Below are 18,830 nucleotides of genomic sequence, written 5' to 3' on the forward strand. Positions count from 1 at the left end.
TCTCTCTCAAAAATAAATAAACATTAAAAAGAAAAACATTTTAAAAAATAAGATTGTGAATATCGTTTTTTGTAAGACTGCTACTAAATCTGTTGAGGTGATTTTTTATTTTTAAGTTTTTCTGTAATATTTTAATATGAAAAATTATACTGATTGACTTTCTAATATGATACCTACCTTATGTTCTTCCGGTAAAAGATGCATCTTAATCGTGGTATAATATTCTTTTGTGTGTTACCAGATTCCATTGTTTGTATTTTTGTGAAGTTTTTGCGTTGATTCCCATGAGTGACGATGCTGTTACTGGTTTTCTCGTATCATTTTTCTGGCGTTCGGTGTCCAGGCTGTGCCGGTCTCACAAAATACATGGCCAAGTTTTCTTTCCTCTTCTTGTCTCTAAAATATTTTCTCTAAAATGATACTTATTTATTCCTTGGGCATTTACACATCAGGGAGGCCTGAACTTTTTACTGCAAAAAAGATGTTTGACAGACTTGATTTCTTTAATAGTTTTAAATATATTTATTGAATAGTTACAGTCTAAGTAATTAACTTTAAAGTTAAAATTGATTTCAAGTTTTTAATTTCTTCTTCAGTTTTGCAGTTATGGTTTTCAGGAAATGTGTCACCTGTACCTGTATTCAAATTTATTCCTAAAACTTGTCCATAATATTTTCCTGTTATTTCAAATGGATGGGATCTGTGGTATTTATTCTTCATTTGTGATACTTGTTTCTCTTTTCTGTTTTTCTTGATCGTTCTTTCAGTGGGTGTATCAGCTTTAGGAGTCTTTTGGACGAGGCTTCTCTAGGCTTGATTCTCTGTGACATATAGTATTTCTCTAACTTATTAATGTTACCTTCTTTCCTTCTGCCTTCTGTGGTTTGTATTATTCTTGCTTCTTGATATAGATGCTCAATTTACTAGTTTTCAGCTCCCCCTCCCCCCTTTTTGAATGTATGTCATTGAGGCTATAAATGTTCACAGAGATACTGCTTTGGCTGATTCCCATACGTTTTCATACGTAATATTTTTGTTATTTTCAGGTACAGAATATTTTTTAATTTCCACTGATTTCTTCTTTGACCCATGGTTATTACAAAGTCATTTCTTAATTTACCAGCATGTTTGAATTTTCTAATTATTTGCTGCATCTGTATTTAGTTTGTGTTGTCGTTAGAGAACGTATCTTCTGTTATCTCAGATGTGTGACATTTGCAGAGTTGAGGTGCAGGGCCAAGTGTCTCGTTGATTTCCATGAACACCTGCCTGCCCTCGCAGAGAACCTGGATTCTGGATTGCTGGCACAGTGTGTAAGCGCATCTGTGAGGCTTGTTGTCAGTGTCTCCACACCCCTACTGGCTTTTCTCTGCCTTCTCTAACACTTGCTAAGAGTTGTGTGGAGCTCTTCCATTAGTCTTGGGAATCTGTTTTCCCTGGAATTCTCTTGCGGGCATCATATACTTTGTGGCTTTGGTGTCAGATATATACAAATATAAATTGTTACGTATTTCTGCTGAATTACGTATTTTCTCATTACAACGTGACTTTCTTGATCTCTGCTCAAGCTTCCTGTGTTAAATTCTAGTTTGTCTTACGTTAACAGCACCGTGCCTGCTAGTCAAGTGCGCTCGGCTTGGCTGGCTCCGTTGAGCACTTCCCTTCTCTGTGTGTATGTGTGTCTCTTGGGTTTGAATTTTTATCTTCTCTGACAAATTTTGACTGTTGGGTGCCCACACGGTTATTGTAATTCTGTTACAGTTCTGATTTAAATTTGTCATCTTATCTTGGTTTTTTAGTGTGCCTTACCTGTCGTAGATTTTCCTCCTTGCTTACCATTTTCCTTGTAATTTTTATAATTGCACTTCTCCGCTAACGAGTTGGGAAGGTTTAAGCTATTTTTGTTCTTCTAGTCATTACCCTGTAAACAGAGAATGTTTTTCTTAATCTGTCAAAGTCCAAAGGCAGCTGTTTCCTTTACCTGTCACCTTAGCCCATGTTTACCTCCCCTCACCCCTTTGACCTTGTGCCGTTTTCGCCATTTATTTTAATTTCGTTCATTCTTAGGCCTCAAGGATACTGTTGTTTTGTACATTCCCCGTATATTTTGGTGTACATCCGTGTTCATTTCTCACCCTGAGGCCTTCCATGGAGAATAATTTTCCTTGTGTCAAAAATTTATTCTTTTGTCCAGTATGGCTTTGTTGGGAATGTGCTAGGTTTCTGCTTGGCTTTCCTTAGAAACCGTTTCTCCTGCGTTCCCCGCTGCCTTCTGGCTGCGGCTAGCGGGGTCCCCAGGGCCTGTGCTCCTCGGTGCCCTCTGCCTGCCGCCGCTCTCACACCTGCTCCCTCCTGCTCTGCGCTCAGCCACCCTGTGTTCAGACTGAAGCTTCTCTTCGTAGAATGCTTAGGATTCGGTGCATTTCTCGAGTGTGTGGATGGGCCCTTTCCTTTATGCCAGAAAACTCTGGGTTTGGTCCTGCTGCGTCCTCTCCTTTGGGGACGTGAATGCGAGCTGTGTCAGATGTCCTCCCCATGCTCTTCGTTGGTCCTCCCTCGTTTTCTTCTTTTCCACCTTCTGTCTCCATTCCCCGTTCTGCCTCGTTCCAGCAACCCGTCTTCCAAGTCGCGATCTCAGCCTTGGCCGAGGCTGGTCCGCTGTCAGACCATTCGAGTTCCGAATTTCGGTTATTGACACCTTTTAGTTCTGAAACTTCCGTTTGGTGTCTTTATCACACTGCTTACTCGTTTTTATATTTGTGTATTCCACGCAGGTGATCACTCTAGTTTGGTTCCTGGGTCCTGTTTCGCAGTCTGTGTCAGTCACAGGCTGCTTGCTGTTCCTGTCGGTCTTTCTCTCTCACTTTTTCCTTCTGGCTCTTGCACGTGGTTTCACTGAGTGCTGTGTGGCGTTTGTTGTTGCGTGCTTCGGTTTCAGTTTATCTCTGGGGTGTTTTGTGGCTTTTTTTGGTGATTGTATTTGAGAAGCTAATTATAGGAGTGATTTGAGATAAAAAATGGAAGCTGTCTTCTTGAAGCATATACCCTGCCTCTGCTGATACATGGAGGCGCCTCCTGTCACGGAACATCTTCCTCCGAACGTGAGATTCACTTCACAGTCCCTGAGTTGTGGGAGCCTGGCTCCTTCTCCACGTGTGGGCACACGGCTCTCCAGTCCCCTCTTAGTGTGGGCTGTAGCCCCTCTTGGCCTCTTATCCTGGAAAGAGGGGCCTCTTGTGGGACCTCCACCTGCCTTGGTCCTGGCCTTTGTGTCTGCTCCCCGCACCGGAAGGCTGCTGACAAGAAAGCTCAGACCATCGGGGGCTGGCGGTCTCAGGGCAGAGGGGGTCCCGTGGTCACTTCACCTGTGTGGTACCTGGTCAGGGCCCAGCCCAGAAGCCCCTTACTGTCTAGTCTGCTCTTTCTCTTTCTTTCCAGAAACTTAAAAAATATTTTACATGGTATTTCTTACTGTTTTCAGTGGGAACATTGGTTCAAGTAGGATAGCCAGCCATTACCCAAGATCACAGAACTTCCTTGCAGTTTTTATGTAAAGAAAGTTAGGGGCGCCTGGGTGGCTCAGTCGATTGAGCATCTGACTTTGGCTCGGGTCGCGATTCGCACGGTTCATGGGTTTGAGCCCTGCGTCGGGCTCTGTGCTGACAGCTCAGAGCCTGGAGCCTGCTTTGGATTCTGTGTCTCCCTCTCTCTCTGCCCCTCCCCTGCTAGCGCTTACTCACTCACCTGCTCTCTCTCTCAAAAAATATAAAGTAAAACATTAAAGAAAAAAAAAGACAAATTTGAAAATTTCTGATTAACTTCCATGGCAGTACTTTCCAAGGGTAAAACTTTCAGGTCCTAAGTGTGATCAACTTTATTCCTGAGAATGTAGCAAACTTTCTTTTAAACACAAAGTACAGCTCTATCATAGTGAACCTGGGAAATGCAAGCTGTTAAGACAGTGTCACCCGGATAAACCCTGGTATATCCATTCAGTGAAGACTGTCCGTCAATAAAAAGGAACAAAGTATTGATACAGACAACCACTGGGGCATTTATAGGACATTTTTGAAGTTACAAAATTATGATGGACAATTCAGCGGTTGCCAGGGGGCAAGTCGGGGGCAGGTGGGGGTTTAGCTGAGGAGCGTGCGAGCTGCATGGAACCGTTTGACCCCGATGGTGGATGGGGTGTGACATGAGTCTGTCCTTGGGACACAGAAAGCAGAGAGCACGTGTAAAAACTGACAAAGCCCGAGTGAAGTCTTCATCTGAGTTACTCGTATTATAACCCCAACTCTGCCTGGGGGGGTGTGCTATGGCGGTGTGACGTTTCACTGGGGAAGCACCCGAGAACCCTCCTGGTTTGCTACTTCTTGTGAGTCTTAAAAACGACGTCAAAGTTAGAATTATGAAAAAGCAAAGCACTGTCCCCACCTTTGGTCCATGAGAGTTAGTGTATTCTGGGAGGTGGAGGTCTCAGGCTCTGGAATGGGGGCGATGAGCTTGCATTCGTGCCCTGAGGCTCCCGCTGCTGTGGCCTCCGGAGGGTTCTTAACCTGTCGCCTTTTCCCGTTTGCTTCCTCATGGGATAAAGTTTTATTTAAAATAATGCCTCAGTAGCGTGAATTCACTCTTCGTGCCTTTGTCCTTCTGAGTCTTGCCCCATTCTTCATGTATCCGTTTCTGTTGGCTTTTAACATCATAATAGGTAGCTCTTTATATTGGCCAATATAGTTATCTCATTTGTCTTTTTTTTTTTTTTTTAATTTTTAAAAGTTATTTATTTATTTATTTATTTATTTATTTATTTATTTATTTATTTTGAGAGAGAGGGAGAGAGAGAGAGCATGCACGTGCACATGAGCAGGAGAGGGGGAGAGAGACAGAGAGACAGAGAAAGTCCCGGGCAGGCTCTGCATTGTCAGCGTGGAGCCCGATGCGGGGCTGAAACTCACGAACTGCAAGATAATGGCCTGTGCCAAAATCAAGAGTCATTCACTTAACTGAGTGAGCCACCCAGGCACCCTTCTCATTTGCCTTTTAATTGTGGCACTTTTTCATGATAGATCAGTACGTGCAATTTTTAAGTTAAGTATAAATCTAAGGGAGCGTTGGTTAATTTATCAAACGGGTGCAGGGAAGGTCAGCCACGCAGCCTGTTCATTGGGTGTGGCTCGAACGGGAAGCCCAGCGCCCTTTGGGACTCTTCTCCCCGTCTGTCGACTCTGCTTTCTTCTGGTTAAGTGTCGTTCTCTGCCAGACCTTCCTCACCTGGTTACACAGACGGTGTTAGAGGCCTCAAGCCCGTGTTCTCGCTAAATTACACAAGGAAAAAGCAAATAACTATTTCAGCCAGTTCCGGAGTGCATCTCCCCTGAACCCACCACTGCTTGTCTTGTATGTAGCGTGAGTCCGTAAGGCCCGGCGCCCTTGCCTGCCCTTGGAGGCTGGGCTGGGTCTCTTGTGCCGCAGCCTTGCGTGTCCGCTGTGCGTGCAAGGCCCCCGTGGTGCGGGTGCTGCGGGACCCCTCCTCCTCTCCTCCGGCCTGGCTTCGCGGTGGTCACTGTCCCCTTTGTGTAGAGAGCTGAGCTGAGCTTTTCCAGCCCCAAGCCTTCCACCTTTTCATCCGGTCCCTTTCTCCTGGTTAGCTTGCTTACTGACTTTTTTGTTTTTTGTTTTTTTAAATTTTTTTTTCAACGTTTATTTATTTTTGGGACAGAGAGAGACAGAGCATGAAAGGGGGAGGGGCAGAGAGAGAGGGAGACACAGAATCGGAAACGGGCTCCAGGCTCTGAGCCATCAGCCCAGAGCCTGACGCGGGGCTCGAACTCACGGACCGCGGGATCGTGACCTGGCTGAAGTCGGACGCTCAACCGACTGCGCCACCCAGGCGCCCCTTGCTTACTGACGTTTTGACACAAGCACCACCTGCTTGGTTTGGGTGGCTTGTCGCGGGTACCTTCGCTGCTCCTTCATTCTTAGGCTGTTGGACACATTTTATTTGAAGGTGCATCAAATTGCATATACTTAGTACTTTTATTCATTTATGAACTAAAGGAAGTGTTAGTCCTTTAATAGGAAGGTTTATCCCTTTGACACGTTGACACAAAAGATTTGGCCTCACTCCTGCACAAATATATTTATACTGCTGCCATACAGGATGACGTCTGCGGGCGTGTGTGTGCGTGTGCGTGCATGTGCACACACACACACACACACACACACACACACACACCCCTTAGCACTGGCTGCTGCATAGCACATGCAGTGTTTCACGTGGCTCCCCAGTAAAGGCTGAAACCATTCTGAATGTTGGGGAAGACCTGAATTGTTTTGGTGTCCTTCACCCCATATCTGATCCCGTGACCAGCATTTGCTTGTTGTGGATGCTCGGGAGGTTGGCTGACATCACTCTGAATGGAAGGCCCTCCTGAGTCTGCCCCCCTCTCCCTAGGTGTGGCTTGGAGCAGTGGTGTATTCTCAGAGACCCCCGTGGACCCCCGGGCCCTGGCGCGCCACCTGCTGCCCTGTGCACAGCTTTGGACTCTCCTGGTGGCTCCAGGATTTCTTTGGTTCAGTTCATCTGGAACACTGACACTCCCATTTATTTTTCCTAAAACACCACGTTATTTCAAATCTCCCACGCCCACTCGGAAACGTAATGTGATTCGGAATTTTGCTTGTACCAATTTAAGCTGCTTTCATGCCTTTCCAGATTTTCTGTTCTTAGGACCCAAGGCCACACTTCGTTTATCCTTGTGCACATGGCCGTGGGTGCAGTGCCGGCGGATTCTCAGGGCACTCGGGTGGATTTCCGCCTTTGTTCCACCTAAAGTCCTGCCTGTGCCCTCCGAGCCCGCGTCCTGCCTTCGCTGCTGGGGTAGGGCCTCCTGTACACCCCTGTCCGTTCCGTTTTGGCCCAGGGCCTGTCTTTCCTATCAGACCTTGTCTGGCTGTTGAGACCGGTGGTTGTCTGCTCCAGGGATGCAACTCACCTGTTTTCATGTGTTAGTGCGGTTCCCACAGCCATCTTGCACATACCTGGCATTTTACAGGTACTGTTACTGAGGCTTGGAGAACTCAAGTTGTCGTTTGTCCAAGATGATGGAAACTTGAAAATTAAGAATCAGTACAACTCACACGTCGCCTTAAACCTGTACAGTTCAGGTACCCACGCGTCTTCCGGGCGGAACATGGAAAGCAGGTGCAGGAGAACTTGGGCCGTGCAGTGGGCAGGAGGTGATTACTGACATACGGGAAGCGAAAGGAAAAAGGAACCCAGGGTCACTCGCCAGCTCTGTCCTGCTGTTCACTCGTGTGGAGAAATGGCTTCCTCATGGAGAAACCATAAACTTGCTCTGTGTTGTGTCGCAGGGAGAGGACGGTGTGTCGTATGCCTGCACTTAAAGGCTTTTGTGGAAAGGCAAAGGCTGGATGTTCGATCGGCAACAGATACAGTCGTCTGAAGCCTGGGAAGAGGTCCAGGTCCTGACGGAGGCCCGAGCGGCACCGTCACTGCGTGGCATTGGGTGAATTCAGCCAGTGAGGCTTGAACATCCCCGGCCACCCTCAGTATGTCACAGAGTGTAAAGATGTCACAAGATGAAGAACGTTGGGGGAGATTCAGATAAAACCACATCTGTCCGTTTCCTTTCGGTGACAATTTACAGGAAAGGGGTTTGATGACTTTTGATTAAAACTTCTCATTAAAATGACTTCTGGGGCGCCTGGGTGGCTCCGTCGGTTGAGCAGCCGACTTCGGCTCAGGTCATGATCTCGCGGTCCGTGAGTTCGAGCCCCGCGTCGGGCTCTGTGCTGACAGCTCAGAGCCTGGAGCCTGTTTTAGATTCTGTGTCTCCCTCTCTCTGACCCTCCCCCATTCATGCTCTGTCTCTCTCTGTCTCAAAAAGAAATAAACGTTAAAAAACATTTAAAAAAAATATAAAATGACTTTTCTTTTGCTCAGATTAAGATCTAAGACTAAGCCTCGGTCAGGCAGGAGGGCACGTGAGCTGGTGCAGGTGGATTGTCCCCTGAGCAGCCGCAGGCGCCGGGCCCAGCGTGCCAGCTGAGATGCGCCAGGCAGGTGGGGCCTCAAGGGCATCGAATCATTGCGTATTTTAGGAAAATACACCTCACCTTTACCCGGGGCTCGGGTCGCCTCCTCAGACATTGTGTAGAGGAAGGGAGGCCACGGTGGGGTGGGGGGGGGGGAGGTTTGGTCAGGAACGTGGGCTGGTGAGACGGCCATGCTTCCCAGTTAGCCTGTGCTCGGGCGCGACCCTTCCTGACGCCCTGGCCGGGCCTGTTCCCGCCACCTTGTGTCACACTGGCTCATGAAACAGCAGGTTCTTATGGCTCTGTGACGACAGCAGTTGTTTTGTTAAATCGTGGCCGTTCGTGATGTCGAGAGGACCCCGTGGAAGAACCCAGAAGGTGCCCCTTTGGTCTCCACTCAGCCCCAAGCCCAGCAGCACCCTGTGAACTCCGGGAAAGTACCCATTTGCCCTGTGGTAGTTGAGGCAGGCTGACGTTTCCCAAAATACTTTGACCCCGGTACACAAGAGAAGAAGGTCGTGCTCCCGCACCGCGTTGGCCTCTGGGCCTGCTGAGCCCACCGTGCTGAGCTCCACAGGGACCCACACCGCCCCCTGCACCCTGGTCATCAGTGGCCTGGCCCCCTGCCTGCCCCTGCCCGCTCGCTGGCCCGCTGAGTCAAGTGAGAGCACTTGACTGTCCGGGTTCAGAGGGTCTGTCTGATCGCCGATACCCGGCTCACAGACAGGTCCACACAAGACCCCGCGTGTCCCTCCTCCAGCCCCCGTGCCCCTCAGCCTTTCCAGGCGGTGGCTCTTAGTGGCTGCCGCTGGGACCCTCGCCAGTGCTCCTCAAGCTCCTCGCCGGCCGCTCTGGGCGCTCACCCCGGCCCCACAGAGAGAGTGGTGTCTGCACCCCAGACCTTAACAGGAGGCCGCCCGTGAGGCCAAGAGGCTGCCGTGCTCTGCCCCCCGTGCCGTCCTGGGGTGTCTGTCCTCCCTGACCGGCTGGTCTCCCTGCCGTATCGGCATTGTAAGTAGCCAAGAGGTCGTGAGGCCGGTTTCAAAGGTCTGTGTATTTGTCGATTATGACTTTTCTTTCTGACCGTGAGAGGTCTTAGGAGTTTTGAGATGGGAGCGTTATGGACAAATAACTCATTATGATCATTTTAATTTTCTTTAACTTGCCTACAGGCTGTCTTCGCTGACTCTGACTCCTTCACGTTGTTTTCCAAGCGTGCTTTTATTGTCACGAATTGCCAATTCGTCTTGGCAGTTTGGGTCGCCGTGATTGAGGGTCAGCAGCCTCACCACGTGGTGGAGGTGCATCGTGTCTGCTGTTTCCGTGACACAGTTACACCGGGCACAGATTTTTTTATGGGCTTTGACGCGTGTCTGATGATCTTACGTCTCATCGTTACCAAGAGCAAAGCGAGGCCAGAACTGCTAGGTACAAAAGCATGAGCAGAGCGAGCGCTTCACTTAAGCCAGCAGGTGGACGAGCGCAGCTTGGGTCAGAGAGGCGCCGTTTTTAACATGTACTCCGGACTCTGCCTCAGCCTAGTCAGGGGCCTCCATGGCTCTTGACTGTGAGACCCTGCGCCGCACCTGGTGGCCTGGCCCCGGCTACTCTGATCCCGCCTCTTGCCACTGTCCCCGGCACCTGCTTCGGCCACCGCCCCGGGCCTCAGGTCGCAGCCCCGGCGTGGAAGCCTGGCCTTGCGCGGGGCCGAGCGCTCCCCCCGGGCGAGTTCAGCCTGGGAGGGAGTCGCCACCGGGGGGAAGCCTCCTGTTTGTCCTTGTAAAATGAGCACACGAGCACATTTCGCCAGTCTCTCCCAGGGAGGCACCGCCTGAGCCCCATAAACACAGACCTCTCCTCTGGGCGTGCGTGGGGCGCGCGCGGCCACCCACCTTCTTCCCGGACATCCGATTCCACGCGCTCAGCTGTAGGGCGAGGATCGGGAGCCCGTTTGACCGCCACGTGCAAACACGTTGTGGGGCGTGAAGAGGTTCGTTGGCTTAAGTGTCAACAGCTTCGTTTATTTTAAATGCTGAAACCCAGTATCACCAACCTAGTTCACGTAAGGTCAAAGGTAATAAACGTCTGTGGAAAACATGAGTGTGAGGGTGTTGCCTGGCTTTGGACCACACTGACAACTCTGGTCGGTTTTATTCGGCAGTCTGCGCGTGAACTTGGACATGGGCAAGGCCGCGTACGGGTGGATGATCATGAAGGACGAGAGCATCCCCGGCACAGTCGTGCGCACCAGCACCATCCCGGAAGAGCTGGGACGCCTGGTGTATCTGCTGACCGACAAAACAGGTACCGAGCCGGCATCCAGTCCGTAGTGATCCTGTGTGTCCACGTGTGTGCCCGGGGTGTGTGTGTGTGTGTGTGTGTGTGTGTCCGTCCATGTGTGTGTCCACATGTGTGCATGGGGCGTGTGTGTGTCCATGTGTGTTCACGGGTGTGTGTGTGTGTGTGTGTGTGTGTCCACATGTGTGCACGGGGCGTGTGTGTGTCCATATGTGTTCACGGGTGTGTGTGTCCACGTATGTTCAAAATGTGTGTATTCACGTATGTGCATGGGTGTGTGTGCCCACATACATGCACAGAGCATGTGTGTCCACGTATGCTCACACAGTGTGTGTCTACATGTATGCACAGGGCATGTGTGTCCATGTATGTTCAGGGGCGCACATGCTCGTGTGTGTGTGTGTGTGTGTGTGTGTGTGTGTGTGTGTAGCACGGTATTGAATTCATTCACATTTAGAATTTTCCAGACCTTGCCCTGAACACTGGCACACAACTAATCTTCATCTTGGAATATCATCAGAATTAGCAAAATGTTAAATCCTTAGAGATTTAAATGACGTGCTTGAATATTTTTAATTCTCTGCAGCCTTACGGTTCTTTCTTTGTTTTAACTGCCTTTATGACATCTCTGTGGAGGGTACGTAAGAGGAAAAACTGCTTGTTTATTACAGGATGGTACTTTTGAGCTGTTGGGAGGGTACGGCAATGTGTGCATGGATTTGGTATTTTCACAGTAACCCTCCTAAAGAGCCTTACTAGAAACTACCCCATCAGGTCTGTGCCCCAGATTTTATATTTTTTTATTTCACTTTTAACTTTTTTCATCAAAGAATTCTTGTCAATACGTAACGTATTCAATAAAAGACGAACTGAATCCAGTACGATAATAAAAGTCCTATCGACAGGTTAAGTCCCTACCTGATTGATCCATTCGTGGCTTAAATTCCCAGTAATTCTTGGTGAACTGAAAATAAGAGAATACTCCTATCACGTGGTAAAATATGTCTCAAGTGAAGTTCAACATTATTTTTAACAAGATGTGAGAACGAGCTTCATCGTAGGAAAAGTAAAGAAAAAACTAACGTTGTGATTTAGCACGTGTTCTAGACGTTGCAGTAAGACAAGACACAGAAGTCAGCCGTACAACCAAAAGAATAAGCAAATATTTGTAGATGAAACAATGAACCGAGGAAGCCAACTGCTAAAACTCCGTGAAGTGGCAGATCACAGGGCAAAATGACAGAATGGCTCCCTGCGCGTCAAGCAGACTGAAGAGTAAAAACCCGCTCGTGGCAGTGCGAGGGAGCACCAAGCGTGGGCGTAAATGTGAGGGGTGCAAAGGTGGTCAGACCTTCCAGAGAATCGTGAAGGAAGACGTGACCCGCTGGGGAGACGGGTTGTGGTTCCCAGCGAGAAGTGTTTCACTGGGTGTTTCGCAGTCGTCCACCCTCACGAGGAAGTGAGGCGCTTGCCGCGGTTCGGTCAAAATCCAGCTGTCAGGTGGCGTTGACGTCTGGTCTTCGTGAGGGCTTGTCTTTGTAGCGTCTCCAGGGACTTGCCGGTAAGTTCACGCATGGGTCATGAGATCAGAAATCACGAGGAGCTTAGGCTCAAGACGGCACCCCGGGAAGACGCCTTCAGATTCCTCCTTCCCACCCTCACGGAGCTGACAGGAGAAGATTTTAAGAACAAATCTGTAACGGTTGTGGCGAAGAAGCAAAAGCGCCCTTACAGAAGTGAATGATTTCTGGAAACCGGGTGGAGTCACTTTGATGGAGAAGCTGGAGCCAAGCAAACCCAAACTCAAAATGGTTCCTAGAGTGACCCTGCGGAGAGGCCGGGACGCCTCCCCAGAGCAGCGTCCTGGAGACACACGGAGGCGATAGGTGCGGGCTGAGGCGGGCGGGGGCCTCAGCTGTCCCCAGGCGGTGGGAGGGACCCGCCCTCCACAGCCCACAGCCTGCTCTCTAACCGCGGTCTAACAGATGAGAACAGCCACGTGCGCTCGGACCTCCAGCGCGAACAGGCCTGCTTTCCCCGAGAGCAGGGGTTCCGTGACAGTTTGCCCAGAAAGGAACCCAAAGGAGCCGTCAGGAGAGCGTCTGGAATTACCGGGACAGCTTAGTGACACCTGTAAATTCATCCTTAAAATTTAACTACATTTCCTATACCAGTAACAATGGGGGCATTTAATTCCAAAAATGCCAATCAGAATAGCAACAAAAAGTATATTAAAAATAAATTCAAACAAAACCCGTGTAAGGCCTATACGGATGTAAGTTCTTACATTCTGGAAGACCGAAGTGGTGGACGGGCACACTGTTTGTGAGTAGGCGTCTTCGTGCGGTGGAGACATGGCTTGTCCCCACGTGAAGACCCCTGACCTGTGAGGGGCACACCGTGTCGGGCCTTCTCTCCGCTGCGGGTGGGAGTGTTACCTGCCGGGCACTCGTCTGGGCAGGCTCCGCGCAGGAAGCCTTCCTCTCGGGAAGCAGCTGCGTGTCTGAGACAGGAGACGACGTAAGATGGTTCACGGCATCGTTTTGGAAAACAAAACCGAACAGTGTAACACCAGAAAAGCAGTTATTGGTACAGCATAGAAGTTATGGAGCATTATGGGGCTCCCGGGTGGCACCGTAGGTAGGGTAGCTGACTTGGGCTCAGGTCATGATCTCACGATTCGTGAGCTCGAGCCCCACATCGGGCTCTGTGCTGACGGCTCAGAGCCTGGAGCCCGCTTCATTCAGATCTCGGATCTCCCTGTCTCTCTGCCCCTCCCCCACTTATGCTGTGTCTCCCTCAAAAATAAATAGAAACGTTTAAAAACATTTAAAAAGCAAAAATAAGTAATCTGGGCTCCTGAGCTTTAAAAAGAATTACAAAAAAGTACATAAAGCACGTTAGTGAGAGGTGCCTGGGGGCTCAGTCGGTTAAGCGTCTGACATCGGCTCGGGTCACGGTCTCACGGTTCAGGTGTTCGAGCCCCGCCTTGGTCTCTGCCCTGAGGGTGTAGGTCCTGCTTGGGGTTCTCTCTCTTTTCCCCTCCCCTGCTCATGAAATAAATAAACTTGAAAAAATCTTCTGCATTTCATCCTCCGAAGGCCTTTTTGTACCAGAGGTCACGGGAAGGGACTCCCGCCGTCACTTCCTGTTTTGAAGACGTGGAGCTTGAAACATGTTTTGGATTTAAAACAGTTTTCGGTCTCGACCTTTCTCAGAACCTTTGTTGGTAACCACAAGGTGAACACCACTTACTGAGCACGTCCGTGTGGCACACGCGGTGACAGCCGTGCGCTGTCCTTGTCCCGGGCCGTGTGTCAAGTCCACCCAGTTGCAGGTGATGGAAATGGGGGACAAGGTGTGGAGTCCCGTCACAGCTGCGGGCACATCACAGACACGGCACTGTCCTCGCCGTGACTGTAAACGTGCTTGTCACACAGGCGGATGGGGGCACTGGCACACGGGGGCTTGAGCCCTTGCCGCTGGGCGCCGTGTGGCCTCGGGCAGACGCCGGCCTTCCGGGCAAAGCCCCGTGTTGTTGGCCAGGCAGGTTTTGTGGTGGGCGTTACGCAGGGGAGGCGAGGGCAGTGCGGCCTTGCTCGCCTTCCAGAACCTGCCGGCCCACCCTCTGCCTGCAGCGCCCCCCTGCGGCCGGTAGGCCGCTCTTTGTTCCTTCCTCTTTCGTGGGACTAGGTTGACCCGAAGTCGGCCGGGGCTTAGCAGTCACGGTGGGTGGCTGTGGAGAATCCGGGGTGTGAGTTTGCAGACACGGTCTGCCCGCGTGATTGCGACCAAGCTGTGGTGTGAGGGGCAACTGGAACCGAGAGGCGCCAACATAGCCGGGAGGCGGCGCTCGGCGTGACCGGGACCAGGCTTGGGCTCGGTCGACGAGCGTTCTGACGGGAAGCGTCCATCACGCCGCGTGTCGTTGGCCACAGCCGAACGGAAAATGCAGTCCCCGTGATTGCGTTCCCGCTCCCTTCCTGTGGACGGGAGAGCAGCGTGGTGTAATTAGCTGTGATTAGAGTGCACGTTTCCGGTAAGATCTCAAGTTAATGATGTTGCCATAGTGACACGTGTGCGGCCGCCAGTGCGTGAAACGTGAAGTAATTCGCTCGACGAGAGCGGACATCTGTTAGCTGCCGGGATGCAGACACCGACAGGGAACACCAGGCATGCGCTGGACCCCGGGACAGGTCGTGGGTACTGGCCACAGTGAGGCCACCGTCCCCGCTCTGGACAGCGCCACCGCTCGTGCGACCGGACCGCGGAGGGCTTGGTAGGCTCAGCTCCAGCCAGGCTGCAGCCTCTTAAAGCAGGACCTTAGTCCCTTGTTGAGGTTCTGATCTTGACGTAGAACAGAGCTTTACCAAAACACCCCCCGATACGACAGGTTCTTCGGGAGGCACGCGGGGGTCCCAGCACCCGTTGCCCCGCGTGCCCTGCGTTCCTGCTCCGAAGGCCGCCTGGTCTGTGGCGGGTGGCAGCAGCGGAGCGTGGCACACGTGAGGTTTACGAGCGGGCGCGAATGTCCTGGGAGCCAGGGGACGGCACTCTCCTGCCCAAGGACGACAGCCCGGCCTCGGCTTTCACGGGGCGGAGCGTCTGACCAGTACGGGATGCTCGGCGCACGCACCCGCCTGCAGTTTGCAGCGTGCGCCGATGGGCGCGCGGGCACACGCGGCGTTCGAGCAGGCACGTACAGTCCCGGTTATCGTGACCGCTTGACGGAAAGCCCTGTCTACAGCAGGTACAGTGTGGGACTCAAGTTCAATAGGTGCGACGCTTTGAAGAATCGACGTGTACTCGACGGTGTGGTAACTGAGTCTTAATCCCTTCCGAGTTTTGTTTCCCTTCCTTCTTTGTAAGGTCTGCCCAGCTAGGCCCTTCACAGGGAAGTCCACGGGCCACCGCCCTCGCTCTCCTACAGCAGATCCGGGGTGAGGCCGCATCTCAGCCGGGGAACAGTTGACCTGAAAGCTTCGCGTCTGCCTCTCCAGGGACGTCTCCCCTGGGCGGTTCTGGATCGCATCTGTCGATGCCCTGAGGTGGGCGCCCGCAGGACTTTTCCCTTAGAAACTATTACTGTCTTTGCCTGCTCTGCTCCTCGTACTCTGGACCGTCTGCCCTAGTAAGGGGCTACACCTCTCCCGCTTTCCGGGAATCACAGACCTCTTCTCAGAAGATGCTTTCTGTCCCTGGCGCCATCAGAATGCCAGGTCAGTGGGAAGCCCTCCGGTGGCTTCTGTCTGCCCCTCCCGTTGCCGGCCCCTCCTGCTGACAAAGCTGCAGATTTGGGACATACTAACATGTGTTGTATTGAGATGACAGAAATTGTCAAAACTATCAACTGGTCGAAACCATGAAAATTGTTTGACTTGAAAAATAATTTTGCGTTGCCGACTCTTTTTTTTTTTTTTTTTTAAGTTTATTTGAGAGTGAGTGCAAGCGGCGTAGGGGCAGAGAGAGAGGACAGGGAGAATCTCAAGCAGGCCCTGTGCTGACAGAGCCCGCTAAGGGGCTTGAAGTCCCAAGCCGTGAGGTCACGACCTGAGCCGAAACCAAGAGCTGGACGCCTGACCGACTGAGCCTCCTGGGTGCTCTCCCCCCTACTCTTTTAGTAACTGATTGAACCCTAGACTTTCCTGCTGTTTGAAAGGGCATAGGAAGTCTGAAACCAGCCCTGAATTCCCTGCTCAGCATTTCAGAAACAAAACACAACTGAACTCTAAAATGCGCCTTTCACATAAAGGAATGTCTTTAATGCAACAAGATGTGAACGTATTTACTCGGCAAAATAACAGCCAAATATTTCATCGTTTGATGAAATGAGAGTCGTCTGTTTGAATACATCAGCTACAGCCTCCTTAAAACATGAGTTATTAGCACTAGGAAGTCGTACCAGGGGCAGGATGCGTCACCACCCGGCGTTTGACTCCGACGACAGGTCCTCAGGGCAGGCTACTCTCAGCATTTGGCACAGCTGCTGGGCAACTGTCACTGCCGTCGGAGCTTAGGATGCTTTTGTCCCTCGCAAAGCCACCTGATACGCACCAGCAGCCCCCACGCTTTCCCTTCCCGCACTCAGCCCTCCGTCACCTCTGACGACCTTCTGCCTCATCAGCCTGACTGTTCTGGATTTCTCACGTGGATGGACACACGTTGTGTGGCTTCTTGTGTCTGGCTTCTTTCGCTCAGCATAGCGCTTTCCACGTTCGGCCACGTGGTCGCATCTGTTCATACTTCATTGCAAGTAATACTCGGTCGTGCGGGTCGACCACGTTCCATTCACCCACCTGTCCTTTGAAGGACATCGCAGTGGTTTCTGCTTTCTGTCCGTCAGGAAGAATGCCGCTGCGTCCATTCAAGGCTCGAGCCAGGGCAGGTAGGCGAGGAAAAGAAAAAGGCATCCACACTATAAAGGGGAGTAAAACTCGTGTGTGGCATGGTCTTTACACGGAAAATCCTAAGGAATGCCCTAAAAGTCTGGTAAGATCAATGAGTTTAGTAAGGTTTAAAATACAAGACGAATACACAAAAGCGAGCTGTATTTCTACACAGTAGCAGTGAACTATCCCAAAATAGAATTAAGAAAACCATTCCATTTACAATGGCATCAAAAAATAAAGTCGGTGCCTTATAGGGTTACGATAGCAGCAGGATTCCCCAAGTTGATTCATGCACTCTACAGAGACCCTTTCAGTCCCAACTGTCGCCTTCGTGGGAGTTGACAGGCTGACCCTACAACCCGTGTGGAAGTGCAGGGGACGCAGGGTGGTGTCAGCAGTCCTGGGAAAAGAGCAAACCGGGGGACTCCACAGTTCCTCATCACAGAGCCTACCACCAGGCGGTCGGGGTCAGACAGGGTGGTGCTGCCTGTGAGGGCAGACGTCGGGACCAAGGGAACGGAGTCGAGACTCCGGACATCAGCCTGACAGCGGCAAGTGGCTTTCGGCAAGGCTGCCTCGATGCACTGGGGGGTGAAGGGCGCCTTCCGCAGGCCGTGCTGGGAGAAACCGCACGGCCACGTGCAGAAGAATATCTGGGACCCCTGCCTCACACCACACGGAAAGCAGCTCAACGTGGATCACAGACCTGTATGGAAGCTCTAACATGACCATTCTTTTAAACTGGTTGCTTTCAGAAGCTTCTCAACTTATTTTCTGTTTCGTTCTCCTTGGCTACGTTAAGCACCAGAATAAAGAGCTTTTGGGTATTTGCCTCAATGTAACATTTGGGTTATAAACGTAACCCGAAAGGAGAAAGAAGTAGTCCAAATCTGGATTTAAGTTATCTTTTAATTATTTTAAACTAAATTTTATGTTACTTTATAAGTTTTTTTAATGTTTATTCATTTTTGAGAAACAGAGAGACAGAGTGCACTCAGGGGCGGGGCAGAGAGAGAGGGAGACACAGAATCTGAAACAGGCTCCAGGCTCCGAGCGGTCAGCACAGAGCCCGACGCGGGGCTCGAACCCACGGACCGTGAGATCATGACCTGAGCCGAAGTCGGACGCCCAACCGACGGAGCCCCCCAGGCGCCCCTACGCTAAATTTTAAAATCCAACACTATATTTACTATTCCAGCATCTGCTTGTATGTGTCCGTGGGAATGATGGGGGCTCCCCTATTTTCAAGGGATCTGGGCACGTCACTCTAGAGGTTTCTCCAAACAGCAGCAAGAAGCATAGTGTAACGGCACAGATGGCGTCGGGGTCCCAGAACTTGAAACGCTGTCACCAGGCTAACTGGGGACAAGTAGCTAAAGCAGCCCGTTAAAATAGCAGTCACTCTTCAGCCCCAGATTCACTGTCCAGAGATAGTCTGTGAGTGGAGCGGTGGTCATGATGTGCCTTTGGTTGTGGAAAAAACTTGCTGTCCGTGTGGAGCGTCGCGCTTGGGGATGCCTCGTAGTTTCTGCCGCCATCACCTGTTGTGTCCCCCGCCAGTAGTCGAACCCCGTTTTCATCGTGTATGAAACCAGGGGTTTGGACCCGGCAGGTCAGTCATGGTCTTCATTTGATTTTTCGCGGTAAATGCTCCTAATAGAGGAGTTTGTTGTACTCTAAAATATATCACAGCTAGTTTAATGGAGGACAGAATGTTGCTGAATCAGATGCTTGGCCATATTTCGCCTTGATGAAACCAAACTGTCATTCAGTCATTACATCTAACGCTGTATTTAAATCCACGAACCTCGGAATTATTTCCAGCTTTGCAGTCACGAGGCAAAGATTGATGGCCCGTGACACAAGGGCCACGCGTGTGAAGAGCAGAGATGTCCCCACCGTCAGGTGCACAAGCTTCCAGACGCCAGTAAGGGCGTGTCCCGGGCTCCCGACCCAGGCCTCCCTGCACGGCTGTGCTTCTCCCGTCGGTGTTTTCCCTGCTGAGTGGAACGTCCCCCGCAAAGGAGCCAGTGTCAGGGGGACGGTGCGCGGGACGGCACTGAGACCCGTGCCCTGGGCACA

At 51.0% G+C, this 18,830-nt stretch overlaps 1 protein-coding gene across 15 annotated transcripts in view; it reads left to right on the top strand.

Annotated features, from left to right (window-relative positions):
- Positions 1-18,830, top strand: part of ATP9B (ATPase phospholipid transporting 9B) — a 250,770-nt gene that overhangs the window by 170,605 nt on the left and 61,335 nt on the right. For 13 of the 15 annotated variants that reach the window (XM_086683267.1, XM_086683271.1, XM_086683265.1 and 10 more), the window contains one exon: positions 10,223-10,365. The exons of the other annotated variants lie outside the window; for them this stretch is intronic. In XM_086683267.1, coding sequence (XP_086539393.1) covers positions 10,223-10,365 — 143 coding nt within the window. The remainder of the gene's footprint in view (positions 1-10,222; positions 10,366-18,830) is intronic. 15 annotated transcript variants of the gene reach the window in all.

Source organism: Puma concolor, chromosome D3 (assembly GCF_028749965.1).
Source record: "Puma concolor isolate L17-30 chromosome D3, mPumCon1.1.hap2, whole genome shotgun sequence".
NCBI classification, from domain to species: domain Eukaryota; kingdom Metazoa; phylum Chordata; class Mammalia; order Carnivora; family Felidae; genus Puma; species Puma concolor.